The sequence below is a fragment of the Barbus barbus genome (genome assembly GCF_936440315.1).
Source record: "Barbus barbus genome assembly, chromosome: 50".
NCBI classification, from domain to species: Eukaryota; Metazoa; Chordata; class Actinopteri; order Cypriniformes; family Cyprinidae; genus Barbus; species Barbus barbus.
The window spans coordinates 3,747,549-3,762,787 of record NC_136728.1 but is presented as its reverse complement, the minus strand read 5'-3'; the positions used below and the strand labels follow the sequence as shown (position 1 = coordinate 3,762,787).

The 15,239-nt window shown below is 35.7% G+C and overlaps 1 protein-coding gene across 1 annotated transcript in view; it reads left to right on the top strand.

The window, feature by feature from the left end:
* tdrd12 (tudor domain containing 12) overlaps window positions 1–9,580 on the top strand; it is a 30,003-nt gene extending 20,423 nt beyond the window's left edge. Inside the window, exons 27-33 of the mRNA XM_079414413.1 lie at window positions 1,493–1,687; window positions 2,639–2,697; window positions 2,782–2,854; window positions 3,735–3,848; window positions 7,763–7,916; window positions 8,628–8,688; window positions 9,095–9,580. Of these exons, the coding sequence (XP_079270539.1) occupies window positions 1,493–1,687; window positions 2,639–2,697; window positions 2,782–2,854; window positions 3,735–3,848; window positions 7,763–7,916; window positions 8,628–8,688; window positions 9,095–9,168 (730 nt within the window). The 3' untranslated portion in view covers window positions 9,169–9,580. The remainder of the gene's footprint in view (window positions 1–1,492; window positions 1,688–2,638; window positions 2,698–2,781; window positions 2,855–3,734; window positions 3,849–7,762; window positions 7,917–8,627; window positions 8,689–9,094) is intronic.
* Window positions 9,581–15,239: the final 5,659 nt, after the last annotated feature.

Genomic DNA, 15,239 nt, shown 5'->3' with positions numbered 1-15,239 from the left:
TCTGTCAGGAGAGAAGAGGAGATGGCTAAGTCCCACTGAGGCCGGACTTCCCTCAAAGAAGTCTCACATTTGCCTTCCATTCCCCCATTCAGCTTTAGGTGTTGGAGGCTTTGTTCACTGTCAACACTGAGCCCATCCCATTCACTTTGCATGTGCCCAAGCATACCACCACTGGGATAGCGGACCCACGGGCTATAAAGAGCACTTCTCTTCGATACATTGTGATGGTCAGTTCCCTGCCTCTGTGTAGAAACCTGCCATCTTAAAAACTTCTTCCCCTTCCCACCCAGCTGGAGACTTGGAAAGCCATCCCGGGCACGTCAGGTTGGGTTCTACAAACTATAGAACGAGGCTCCCTTCTTCAGGGGTATGGTCCAAACTTCGTTTCAGGACAATGCTCATGTTCTCTGTGCCGAAGTGCAGTGTCTACTGGTGAAGGGAGCGGTTAAAACGGTCCCGCCAGAGAACAGTGAGGAAGGCTTTTACATAGGGCTGTGCAATTAATCGAATTTGATTATCATGCGCATCTAGTCAGTAAAACTGGTTTCTTGATTAGTAGTTAATCGCCATCACCTGCTTTTAAATGGATCGGGAATTAATACACAGAACCGTAGTTCACTGACAAGCTAGGCAATTTCGTGTTCATAATCGAAGGCGATGCGTCTGCGATTATGAACGCAATATTGCCTATTTTACGGCTCTGTGTAGTAATTCCTGCTCCATTTGAAAGCAGGTGATGGCGATTTACTGCCAATCACTGAACCGACTTTACTGACGAGATGCACATGATAATCGAATTCGATTTAATTGCACAGCCCTACTTTTACAGCAGTTATTTCCTCGTCCCAAAGAAAGACGGTGGGCTCAGGCCCATCCTCAATCTCCTGAGATCCATTCAAGATGCTGACTTTGAAGCAGATCTGTGTGTAGTTTTGCCCAGAGGACTGGTTCATATCAATAGATTTTAAAGATCCTTACATTCATATCCAAAAAGCCCCTCAACACAGACCCTTGTTTAGATTCGCATTCGCGGGGGTGGCTCACTATCCTTCAGTATTAGTATTCATATTAGTATTAGCATTCGGAAGAGAATGGAGTTTCCCCCCTAAGCGTGATTCAACGCAATGCTCTTTCCTGTTATCTCAGGAAACCAAGATTGCGTTAGAAACCGGACCAGACTTTTAAAAAAAAATTTTTAAATTTTTTTTTTTTATTTTCATTTTGTTATACTAGGACTGGAAATTAATGAAGACATAAGTATTGTAATTCTTCAGTAAAAATGTGTTTTTAGTACTCTTTATTACTTTATTTTAAAATATTATGGAGATATTGCTAAAAAAATATATATTTTCTATGCAGATTCACTCGAGAATGAATAATTTACAAATGTAGCTATTCGAGTCATCTGATAAAAACATTCCTGTATTATTTCGGATAATATACATTTCTGTAAAATAAATAAATATATAACATTCTTTTTTTTGTTTGACAGGTTTAAGAGCCCTTCGTCATCCTCACAGCAGAGAGTTGAGGTTATAGAAGACATTCTGACCTGTAGGATGAAGGATTTAGTCAGCTGTCATAATGCCATGGAGTCAAGCCAGACTCCCTTCAGCCCCCAGTGCAATGGAGACCTGAAGGACAGTGATGATGATTCTTCTTCAGAGGGAAGCATGAATATCATGAGGTTAGTATATGTTTAACTGATGTATAAAAAAAAATCACCTGAATGTATTTTAGAATCTTTTTTTTTTTTCCATCTTAAATCTTAAGCCTAAAGACATGCCATGCTACTCGAATCGTTTTCCATTAAATTTATATATATATATATATATATATATATATATATACATGTATGTATATGTGTATATTTGTCACAGATTATGTACAAACTGACTGACTTCAGGCTGCATGATACATTACGATAGATGCTTTTCACTTTAAGTTCGGTTTTATGGTTTTCACTACATTTAGCAAAATATCTTTCATCCTCCTATCTTGCCATTTGCAGTATTTTTTATTTTTTTGTTTTTTTCAAATTGAAAGTCATCAAAGCTACTTTGTTCCAATTTTGGCAACACTTTTTTTGCAGGCATAAAGGTCCATTGTCTATAATCAATAGTGTAGAGTTGTTTGAAACACAGCTCACACAGAAGTCACGAATGTGGCGAATCCTTGTAACCAAATTGAATCCATTGCGAAGTATGCATGGGGAAATCTTTTGTACTGACACAAAATTCATAATTACGGTTTCTTATTGAAATGGCTGGACTTCGTCTGCAGAAACTACAGTAAATGTGACCGTACTTTAAGGAATAAGTCACACAAAAAAGAAAATGCACTCAAACTCATCTGCATCTTGGATGGCCGGAGGGTGTTTCTTCATCAGATTTGGAGAAGTGTAACATTACTTGCTCACCAATGGATCCTATACAGTGAATTGGTGATTTATTTAAAACAACTAGTTTTTTGTTTGTCATCAGGAATTGATTGGTTTTTTATCATCAAAATCATACTTTTCCAGTATTTATTTTTTATTTTTATTATTATTATTTTTTTTTAAACCTGTTCTGAATAAGAACTGACTCCGTTTTCTTCTTTGGTTTGTAATAACTGACTTTCTCATTGTTTTTTTTAGCCCTGATCTGAATGGATTCTCCTCTCCGAAGCAGACCAGACCTGCCAGCTCTGAAACAGGCATGTTTATTCACATGTAAGGAATAGTTTGAAGTCAACTAGTCCCATTTATAGTAACACTTTTTGCCCACATTGACTATGTAGACAAAGATGAAACCCTGAACAATAAACCACAGAATTTCCACAATCCAGCCCTCATCTCATTCCAGCCTACAAGGTGAGTTATAAAATATGTTCACAACATTCAGCCATACCATGTAGTGGTTGAACGGATCGTAGTTGATCCGTACGGACCAAGCCCCATGGTTCGGCACGCATGTGATCTGCGGATTAACTGCAAAATTTAACCATAATGGAGTAAACGTTTATCATTTGTTCGTATTTACACAAGCAAGCGAATTTAAACAATTCCAGTGAGAGAAAAGGCGAAAGGGAACTCGATTCGTCAGAGAGAGACGGCACGAGAACACCGAACTGAACCCTCTTCTGAATCCTCTGAACAGACACATACACACAAAATTATGACAAAATACCCATCATTCAGGTAAACGCAGTCAGTTATGTCTCAAGTGAAAGAAATCGGATGTGTATCATTATATCGGATCCGTGCATCAGGTCTTAAAGGAACAGTGGCCTATAAATACCTGCTGACCTGCTGCTGTCATCAAACAAGATCTAGATTTAATTTATACACTGAACAATATGCAGTGTTATTTTTCCCTAATTATTACATTTCTGTATTTGAATACTACCGACCTGATTTTATTTGTAACACATTCTGTTTTTATCTATGCTTGTAATTTGTGTATTTGTTCTTAATTTTACTGGCTGTTCACTTTAATCATGTTTAAACTTTCTTAGTTAATCTAGTAGATTTGCTGTGGTATCGAAGAAGTACTTCGCTTTAAGCAATAAATGGAATGCAAGCTAAACTGAAATATTTTTCTTTTCTTGCTGATCCAAAAAATGATGTGGGTCAAAAACCGTAATGTGATCCGAACCGTGAGATTTGTGATCCGTTGAACCACTAATACCATGTGTAAAGGTGTTCTGATTATTGTTCATATCTGTGATAATACTAAGTGTTTCCTGTGTAGTTTTCACCCACAGATCAAATGGTTCCAGAGGAGCGAGATGGTCACGGTCTACATAAAGCTCATCAATCCAGTGATGCAGAAGTGTGATTTCTACTCAGACACTGTCGTCTACAGGTTACGTGATTATAAAGCATGTTTGTTCAGTCATTTATTAATGTTCACATTTCATGCTAGAAAAGACCTGTATTTCCTTAATTTGAGAGGATAGCAAATACCATGTGCATTGATGTATGGAGTCTTATATAGATAGATAAGATATTTGTATATGTGTGTGTGTGTGTGTATATATATATATATATATATATATATATATATATATATATATATATATATATATATATATATATATACAGTGTTGGGGAAGCTACTCTGAAACTGTAGTTTGACAAGCTACAAGCTACTCGTAAGTTAAAGTAGTTAAACTACAGTCAAGCTACCCTTTTGGAAAAGTAGTTAGCTACACTACAAGTTACTATCAAAAAGTAGCTAGCTACATTGAAACTACTTTTGATTTTTTTGAACAACGTATATTATAAATAACTGAATAAGTGTCTGAGGAATGTTTTAAGTAAAATATTTAGTGTTTAAAACAATGCAATACAATTATGATTTCAAAGAGTATTGTTTTATTACACACAACACTCAAATATCTCAGACTGTTACAAAAAGTGTAACCTTTACTTGTCGTTTCTTTGAGAGACATGAACTTGGACAAATAAGGCCATGGGTAATTAATGTTAGTTGTTTCTCCATCCTCCAAATCTGCCGCCACGTCTTGCTCCATCATGGATAACATGGGTGTGTCAACCCACTTCTGTACGTCAGTGAACCGTTAGCCGCAAGATGCGTGATTAAACAACAGGTGGCGGTAATGGCAAAAAATGAGTTTGTAATCTAACAAGAAGAATATCCTTGCATCGCGCTGATTCGCGCAGGCTCGACAAAACGCAATGTAGCTTTTGCTCGCGCTACACCGCTACTTGCTGCAAAAAGTAGTTAGCTACTGGAAAAGCTACACTGTTTAAAAAGCAACTGAGCTACTGCCAAGCTACTGAAAAATGTAGTTAAGTTAGTAGCGTCGCTACTTGTAGTTAACTACTCCCCAACACTGTATATATATATATATATACACACACACACACACACTATTGGCAAAAGTATTGGGTCACCCCCCCTTCTAATGAACATGTTTGACTACTTTAGTAAGTACTTTATGTTTAAGCATATAATGATATTCTAGAGAATTGTGTTCTTCTAATTGTATAGCAACAGTTTGGACAGGACTCTTTTCTATTCTAACATGACAGTGCCTCTGTGTATAAGACACGGTTCAGAAAGACATGATTGATTGAGTCAGTGTGGAAGAACTTGACTGGTCTGCAGAAAGACAAGTCCTGATCCCAGCTGAACACCTCTGGTGTGACTTTATATGCAGATCTCAAGCCTAAAACTCATCACCAAACACCAATGACTGGTACATAAGGGTGCTGTCATTTTAGACGCTTCCAAAACTGTTGCAACAGAGATGGAAATACAATTTTTAAATACATGAATTATGTTTCCATCTTTGTTGCCACAGTGTTGGAAGTGCCTTTTTCTGTTCATTAGAAGGGGGTGTCAACACTTTTGGCAATATAGTGTGTGTATATGTATATTTTGTGTGTGTGTGTGTGTGTATATATTAGTGCTGTCAATCGATTAAAACATTTAATCGCGTTAATCATAGTCCTGGATTGTGATTAGTCATGATTAATCGCAAATTTAAAATACTAGGATTTCCCTGTAAATGTGTTGAAATAAAGGAATGCATGACAAACTAGTTTAAGGAAACAGAACAGAACCTCTCACATCTCCACCAGGTATGAGACATAATTATTCTTTTGTTTTAATTCAGCCGTTATCAGCCTTTATACTGACAATAAAACGTTTACCAAGCCACATCGCTTCAGTCCCAGTACACATTTACCCAACTATTATCAAAAGTATTTCTAAATAAATACAACAAAACATTTGCTTGCGACCTTACATGAAGTATTATGATAAAATGCATTATCAAGAAGAATTGGATCTGTTCTGCAGGTGCATTAGAGCTAACATTAGCATCATGCTACATAAGACAATTTATGAGATTAATAGTACACTTTTACTCAGAACTCACTTTAAACCACCATCGAGTGTTTGTAATAACTTCCTCTCTCTCTCTCTCTCTCTCTCTCTCTCTCTCTCTCTCTCTCTCTCTCTCTCTCTCTCTCTCTCTATCTTGTCTAGCCCGGCACCTCATAATCACACAATCCCTGCGTCTCAATGTGCATACTATCCACCCTATCTGCCCTAAATAGTAGGGCTGTCGCGATTCGTCGATTTTAGTCGACTAGTCGATTTTTAAAAATCGTCGACTAACCGGCAAAATACCGGAAGTGGCGCATTTCACGGACGAGAATCCATAAAACACATTATTAGACTATTTTCCAAGGCTGCATGATATATTAAACCCATTTAAAAATCATAATTAAGCATAATTGTGAATTCACAAACGCTATGCTTTAAATAATTATATACGATGCAGTTCACACAGTATATGTGCTTTATGTACATGCGTGTAGTTAAGATCGTGCGCCTCACAGCGGCTCCGTTCACAGTAACTTATTTACACGTGGAGCGTCTCAAACTCATCTCTGCATGTTGTTGTGAGTTTGTGTTTATTATAACGTTCATCTGGGAACGCAACGCGTGCCATTTCATCAGATTAGTAAGGTAAATCATTTATAAATCTACACAAACACAGGAGAAACATCGCGATTTCTAAATAAAAGCTCAACCCCTCACTCTGAGTTTACACGGTTTGATGTCCACATCATTTAATTACAGCGGCTGTAGCATTTCTGTCCTAAAGAAATGGCCACATATTAAAGATTAAGTGTACATTTGAATTAAATGGTGCTTGGTCAATATTAATAATCATCAGGCCGTCGGCGCCCCTGCAGGCCTTTGTTGTGATGCGTAATCCATATGATTTCTTGCTTTTGATACTTTATTTGAACTAATTATTATTGCATCATTGCTATTATATATGTATTTTAAGTCATTTTAAAAGCTATTGTTCACTTCTATTTTTATTACTAAAAAAAATAATTATTATAATTATATGAAATCCGTTTTATTTACAAATTCATTTTTTTTCCATTTAAATTTTTCTATACATTGTTTTAATGGTTAAATTAAATTTTATTAATCAAAAAGCCTGTCTAATTAAGTTTTATCTTTACCAAATTCTGTTTTCCATTATTTTCTGGATTCCATTTTAATGGTTCCATTCAATGTTAATAACCAAAAGCATCTCCAATTAATTGATTTTATATTTAATTAAAAAATTTTTTAACTGCACATTTACATTTTTTAACCTAAATAAATTCTGGTAAATAATATTTCTGGTAAATACTCCTTTAAAAAGTGTTTTTGGATGATAATGTTATTATTATTAGACTAGAACAGGTGGATATGTTGTCATTCTCACACTATAACACTGAACTGTGATTTCAGTGATTTGGACATGAGATAGACGCTTGCTTCTTGCACTCTGTTGCGCTTTACTTTTGCTTTAAAAAAAGGATTTCATAGAAATTTGGATTTCATTTGCTTTAATAAAATATTAAGTAAAATTTTATTTTATTTTTTTGCGGGAAATTAATCGTTTAGATTAATCCATAGATTAATCAAAATAAAAATAGTCGTTAGTGGCAGCCCTACTAAATAGTATTGAAAATGACTAATATCTCACAGAATTTAGGATGGATAGTGTGCACATTGGGACGCAGGCAATGATTACCTTCCGCGCTGCGACGATGGCAAGAAGTTGGGGTCAAACCTTTTCAAACGATTAATTTGCGTTAAAAAAATATTAACGCGTTAATTTTTAGACGAATCACATGCGTTAATGTTGACAGCCCTTATATATATATATATATGTATGTATGTGTATAAAATGTGAATTTTTCATGTATTGAAAAATGTATTTTCATGAATCTCAGTGGGTACGTGAATGACCGGCGTTACTATGCAAAGCTAGAGCTGTCCGGTGACATCATCGCGGAGGAGTGCTCATGGGAAATGAGATGCAATGAGCCGGTGATGAAGCTGAAGAAAAAGGAAAAGCGGGACTGGAGAACGCTCCTCAAACACAAGGCACCATCTATATCTTAATAAAAGGATATTTCATTACTGCTGAGAAAGTTGTGAAAGCATTAATTGTGCTGTATTATGTTGAATATACACTGCCTTTCAAAAGTTTGGGATCACTAACATTTTTTATGTTTTTTGTTGTTGTATATAGGCTGTATCTATATGATCAAAAATACACAAAAAACTGTAATTTTGTGAAATATTATTGCAATTTAAAACAAGTTTTCTATTTTAATATACTTGAAATATAATTTATTCCTGTGATGCAAAGTTGAATTTTCAGCATCATTACTCCAGTCTTCAGTGTCAAATGAATAAAAAGTGATATTAAAGACTTTTTAAACGATTTATTCATCAAAGAAAAAGTATCATAGGTTTAAAAACCAATATTACGCAGCATTATAATATTAACTTTCAACACTGATAATAAATGCACATATTAGAAGGATTTCTGAAGGATCATGTGGCACTGAAAGTGAAAAGTCAGCGCTCCATCACAGAAGTAAATTATATATTAAAGTTATATTAATATAGACAAACAATATTAGAAATTGCATTAATACTTCACGATATTACTGCTTTTCTATTTTGATCAAATAAGTACAGCATTGATGCGACTCCATATATATATATATATATTACCGATCCCAAACTTTTGAACGGCAGTGTAATTTGATTTATAATAAATTATTATAACATATTCTTTCTCCACAGAGTCCATTTGTCAGCTATGAATTCGACTTCATTGATGAGACTCGTGTTTCTTCATTAAACGGTGAGGAATTAATAGATAACTGATTCATTTAACCTTCCTGAGAAAATCTTTGATTGGAGAGAGTAACATTTTTTTTATTTTAAACCACAATTTCCTGAAGTAGTAATTATAAAATTACACACTTTTTCTGGGGATTTTAGTCGTCTTTACCCTCCCTTTACTTCATGTTATGGTCTTCATTTATTTCCTACGGTTGGTTAGTTTTGACCCCAAACAGCCAAAGGTGTGATGACTTATGAACCACTCAGATTTAGAAAACAATTAAATAATAATAATATTAATAAATCAGTCAAAAATAATCTAGAAATACATTGGAGAGTTACTGTGAAGGGCTAGATTTAATTTAACATTTTTTCCCTGTCATGTAACTGCAGTGTCTAATGACATGATTGTTGTTTTGGGTCAGGGCACTTGTTCCTGGCTGAGGTGGGAGAGGAGGGCTGTTACGTCAGCTCTGAGAGCGCCAGCGACAGCGACTGAATAGAACGGATCAGTTGCTCTACATGCAGTACGCTAATTGAGCATATCCGGCTCTACATCAGTTTTGAGTAAAGTTTCATTGTCCAATTAATAATAATAATAATAATAATAATAAATGATATTTTCAGTATGTTTGTGTTGAGTCCCACAGCCATGTCTTGTGAATGGCTTTCTTGAGTTAAGCTAGTTTTGTGAATGTCAACCTTGTTTTGAAGCGCTGAACAATTGCGGTGCGTATAATCTGAAGTGTTTTTGTTTGTGTTCTTTCATATGAATATTGCAGATTTCATAAATTACTACGCATTGTGTAACAAACATATAATTTGGCATGTTCTTTATGAAGCAATAAAGTGATAAAGCTTTGTGAACTTAATGTTGTGATGAGTTTCAAATTGAAATAAATGGTTCAAGCTATGAAAAGGGTTTTCATTTTATTACTATTTAATTGTTAGTGGTATCTTAAATCATGGCATAGCTGGTCATGTGATCAACATTAAGGTATAAACCTTGAAAAACAGACTGATGTTCTGACCCAAAGACCCGTGAAGACTGGCAGGAGTATCCCTAAATATATGAGTATGTCCACTGCTCAGCTGTCTTCGTTATATAGAGCTGTGCTATCAGTCCTTCTGTTTTATTAGAAACGGCTGATTTTGTCACCAGTACAAGACTTCTTGCTTCTGTAAATGAAACTGTAGAGTAACTTTATCTTGCCCCAGACATTGTTCACTGAGCCTTAGACCAAATTTTCTATTATTGTCAGAAAATGCACCTTTTTCGTATAGACGTTGTGTATGGGTTAAGAATCCTACATTTATATATATATCCTAAATTTATTTCAAAATGTCATTTATTCCTGTGATGCAAAGTTTAATTTTCAGCATCATTCCTCCAGTCTTCTGTCAAATGATCCTTCAGAAATCATAATAATATGCTGCTTTGCTAATATTTCCAAACTTTTTGAGTGTCTAACTCCATTAAACTGTTCATTGTTCACAAAACAGTCTGCAGTCAAATGCTCCGAATAAACACCCATTCCTCTGACCTGTTCTGAAGTCAGTAGAGTATGCAAACGAGCTAAAGTTCTCTCTGTTGTCTACATCAAACGCTGGAGTATGCCAGAGGCTGGATGCTCATCTTTATACTGGTTTACACTGGATTCAAGTGGAAATAGCATCTCTACAAGACTCCTGCAGGCATGTCATTCTCTTCAAAAGGAAGAGATCACGACATTTGACAGAAGAGTCGCCAACAAGTAAGGTTTTAAATGAAAGCAAACAACAAATTCATACTTTAGTTGAACTACAGCTAAGTTTTAAGCAAAGTTGTAAGTAGTTGCCTCATAATCAGGATCGTCGTCTTAGGATCGGGCCAATACGGTAATTTTCAAAGTGAATCCTTTGTAAATCACATTTACTTTTAGGCTATAACCATGATATGAAACGGGGTGTTAAGAATTGTGCTATAATGACACCTAAAAATGCTACTCCTATACACAACCTTTAAAACAGACAGACATGGACATGTTTGTGAACAATGTTTTATTTACGATGTTTTACAATTTACAGAATCATATTTAGATGCTATAGTGTGTTTCATGTTATTGTGTTCGTGTTATGCTACTGTTTTTGATGGCGTTCTTGCAATTTGTTAGAGATAGTATCATAATAATCATTGCATTTGTCTTACCAAATGATCTGCGTGCCCTATCTATGGCTTTTTTATTTTCACTCCATGAACACTAAACTATCTAGGCAAACGGTCTAAATTATACATGCAGACACTGATAGGAATCATTTTAAAAGGCTAATTAGTCATTTAGAGAACTTTCAATTATATATATATATATATATATATATATATATATATATATATATATATATATATATATATAATTAAAGTAGGAAAGTAGGAAAATAAAGAATTTTTTTTCTTTTTATAATCTGAGCTCAAAAATGGAAGTGTGCGTAATGGGTATGTGAGTTTGTTTACCCTATATAAAGGAGCAGTGCTGTCAGCACTTGAAGTTATAGCACTAGGCTGTGTCCTGTAAGCTTGTGGTGGGTGGAACACAGGACACATCCAAAAAACTGCACAAAAAGTTTTTTTTTTTTTAAGAAACTAAAAATGAATGCCCACATACAGTCGGATTGGTTACTAGCTCCGGTGCGGAACTATGGGCGGGACAGACCAGCTATGTGCCCATAATGCAGTCTGTTATAGTCTGCATCCAGGAAACCTGTAACAGCCCGAACTATTTGGGAAAGGCCCCTTTGCAATCGCTATGCTCCCTCGATGCACACTTGTGCCAAGCCCGCACTGAGACGAGCTCCGCAGCAGATTTCTACCTGATAGCGGCATTACCCCTTGAAAGTGTGGACTCAGAGGAAGACCATGAGAGTTTAGGGTGTGATTTGGGACAAGGCCTTCGCGCGCGCTCTTCCAGAAGGAGTTCCATGCTCAAAAAAAACTGTTCCGAAACTTTTAAGAACCCAGAAGGAGTGTATTTGGCACAGAAATACTCCATCATACATCCAAATGTTTTTTTTTTCTTTAACTTTGGCCATGTTTAGCTTGAGAATCCAACTCTTTAACAGTGTAAATAACTCAGAATGCATGAAATAGCATTGGACCCCCGTTCAACGAATATAATGACGTTAAAAACATTTTCAAATGACAAAAACCTAAAGGCCACAATTATTTAATTAACTGATTAATAAACAAAACAGATTGTTTATTTGTTCATATCTAAATCATAATTGTATAACATTGCATTGTATTTGACTGGTTATCAGTTTATCAGTATCTAGAGATTATTCATATTGTTAATTAAAGTTATGTGTCTATTTCCACCCACCAACAGTTGTTTTAGTAACCAGTTTTAAATGAAAACTGTAGCATAGCCTGAGCTGAAATTCAATTATGTGTGAAAAAACGAAACTAAAAGATAAAACTTCACATCAACAAACCTTTGACTGTAAAACCACGCACTGCAATCAAACATGAACATATCACATCACGCTCAATAAATTAAGAGCTACAATAAAGATTAGTCATAGCTTCTATAGAAAATATAATAGTACAATATATTATGATATGGTTTATAGGGAAATATTTAGCTAACTTACATATTTTTGGTAGCCTATATTTTAAAACAAGTCAGATGTTAGATAAAGCACATGCATTTATATATTCAAGCAATTATAATAAATATATTTGCTATATTCCAGTGTTTTAAAAGCAGTTTTGAGGAAACGAGGTTAGCAGTGCCCCAAAAATACTATTTATAGTAAATACTAGTGTTTTTGAACCATACTATAGTAAAGTGTATTATACTGTATATTTACAGCACTTTGTTAATGAATGCTATGCATACTGTAGTATTAACTATAGTGAACTGATATACTGTAGTATATTACGTTATAAATGCATCTTCTCGTTTTCAGATTATCTGAGGATAGTTTGTCTGTTTTAAACTGCACTAATGTCTGTTATCTAAGAAACGATGTTTGGTGTGGTGGTACCAATAATACACACAGACCAGTGTATTATTTCATCATTTTATAGAGATTTTTCACTTCTGAATTCTTGTAATTAATCATCTTAAACTAGCCTGGTTTCACAGACTGGGTTTAGACTAAGCCAGGATTAGGCCATAGTTAATTTAAGTCATTATTATAAACATGCTTAGGAAAAAACATTGCTGGGGTGCATCTTGAGACAAAACAAAGGCACTGATTTATTTGAAGATCAGTCGGTGCAAGTTTATTTCAGTTGAAACAGCTCAGACTTACATTTTAGTCTAGGACTAGGTTTAAGCCTCGTCTGTGAAACCAGGGGGGTATTGCACAAAAGCAAGATAAGGGAATTTCAAACTATCCTGTCTGAATTGAGCCCTGACTCGGTTGCATGAAGGGAGGCTAAATTAATCTACATTAAGTTACTATGGAGATTTGCACTTTGCAGCTAGCCTGCTCCGGAGCAGGCTAACATCCAGGCTAAGATTAATCCTAGTGATTTATCGGCTAGTTCCTCCCTAAATCCTACTAGATATTAATGTGTTTTAGTCACTTCATGGTCCTGCATTAAAATACTAGATATACTGTCATTCATCTAAGTATGCGTACTGTTATTGTAGTTATTATTGAAAACTGCTGTTCATTTCACTGTCAGAGGTTTGATGAATATATATATTATTCGAGATTTAAAGCATTTATTGTCATACACCCAGTGAGGAAAGCGGATTTTCCTGAGCAATTATTACTTTGCTGTCCACAATGAATGCCAACACAGTGCAAAATAACTATACTATACAATATGAGAAATAGAATATAGACTATGTATATCTATATATGCAAGTATAGAGTAGAAATGTACTGTTGAATGAGAACAAATATCAATATATTATATTTTATTGCAGTTGATGAGATAATGGCTCATGAAGTTGCAAATGTGGTTTCAATTAAGTCCGTAACGAGGTCAATATGTAGTATATATAGACTAAAGATTTGTGTGTTTCCTATTCATAATGGCTTGCCCTTTGTTGGATGATGTAGTTGATGAGGAAGTTTTAATACTCAGACGAGCATTCAGGCATGAAAGAGTCTTCCGAGATAGGGCAGACCCATTGGCCTTTTCAGACGAATATCTGACTGAGAGGTACAGTTTCTCAGGTGATGGCATCAGATATTTGTGTAGGCTGCTGGGTCCAAACATACAGCACAGGACAGAGCCATGCTCTCACTGTCCCACAGATGGTCTGCGTAGCACTGCGATTCTTTGCAAGTGGCATGCTTCTGTATTCTGTCGGTGATGCAGAAAACCTCAATAAAGCCACTATTTGCCGCACAATAAGAAATGTAATCTGGCGTTGAAATCTCTTGTGCACATATTTATCACCTTCCCTGGTCACAGAAGATTCATCCACATCAAGGAGGAGTTCTACAAGATTGCAGGTAACACGAATAATAACAGATTACTACAAATGTTACATTAGCACAGTAGCAGTATGACACATTATTTTGTGTTAGTTTTCCTAATGTAATTGGTACAGTGGATTGCACCCATATTCGTATCCAACGCCCCTCAGGGGCACATGAGGGAGATTGTTAACAGGAAATACTTCCACAGTGTCAATGTTCAGGTAAGAATGAGTTATGGTTACTGTCAGCTACATAATTATTCTGTGCATTCAATGACCTTAATAGGCTATATATTTTACAGTACTTGTAAGAATTATGTTTTGTATTCGCAGGTGAGTTCTCTGGTGTGCGCTGCTGGGGGACAAAGACTATGCCTGTGAGACATTTCTGATGACTCCCCTTACAGACCCCCAAACCCCAGCACAGCAAGCTTACAACCATGCCAAAACCAGGGCTCCAATTGAAATGACCTTCGGCCTCCTGAAATCACGATTTCAGTGCCTGCACCACCTGAGGGTCTCCCCAGACAGAGCATGTGGCGTGACTGTTGCCTGCACAGTGCTGCACAATATTGCCAGCCTAAGAAAAGAAAGGGCTCCCAGAGTTGCTTTGGATGTTGATTGGGACAATGCTGCCATATTCCCAGATAACAGAAATGGTAGACTTGTTAGAGAACAATACATTGCAAATTATTTCAGTTAATTTAGTTTTGATTTAGCCCATCCCTTAATAAGGGATAATGTAGGCTATATCACTTTTTCATGTGTACATGAATTTAATTTGGCATCGGTAGCACACTCTGTGGTTATCTTCCCAAATTCTAGTTCCACTTCACTGGATCAATAACTATAAAGTGTACTTGACATTCATAAAAAAAGTTACAAGACCACAATGGTTTTGGAATATTTCTCTTTTATTATTTTGTCAGCTTGGAGCTTTGGAGAGAAACAATTATGATGATTAATACATTGTGTTACAGTCATGGTTACAGTATGAACTGAAGTCACTTACTTCTCTTTCTAGTATTTCCAGTTCTAGTTTCCTCAGTCTTGCGTTTAATTTGCATCTCAAGGTCCATGTCCTGCAGCTTTCTTTTGTTCACATCAATCTTGACTTCTGTCAGCTCGATCTGTCTCTTAAGATGTGTTG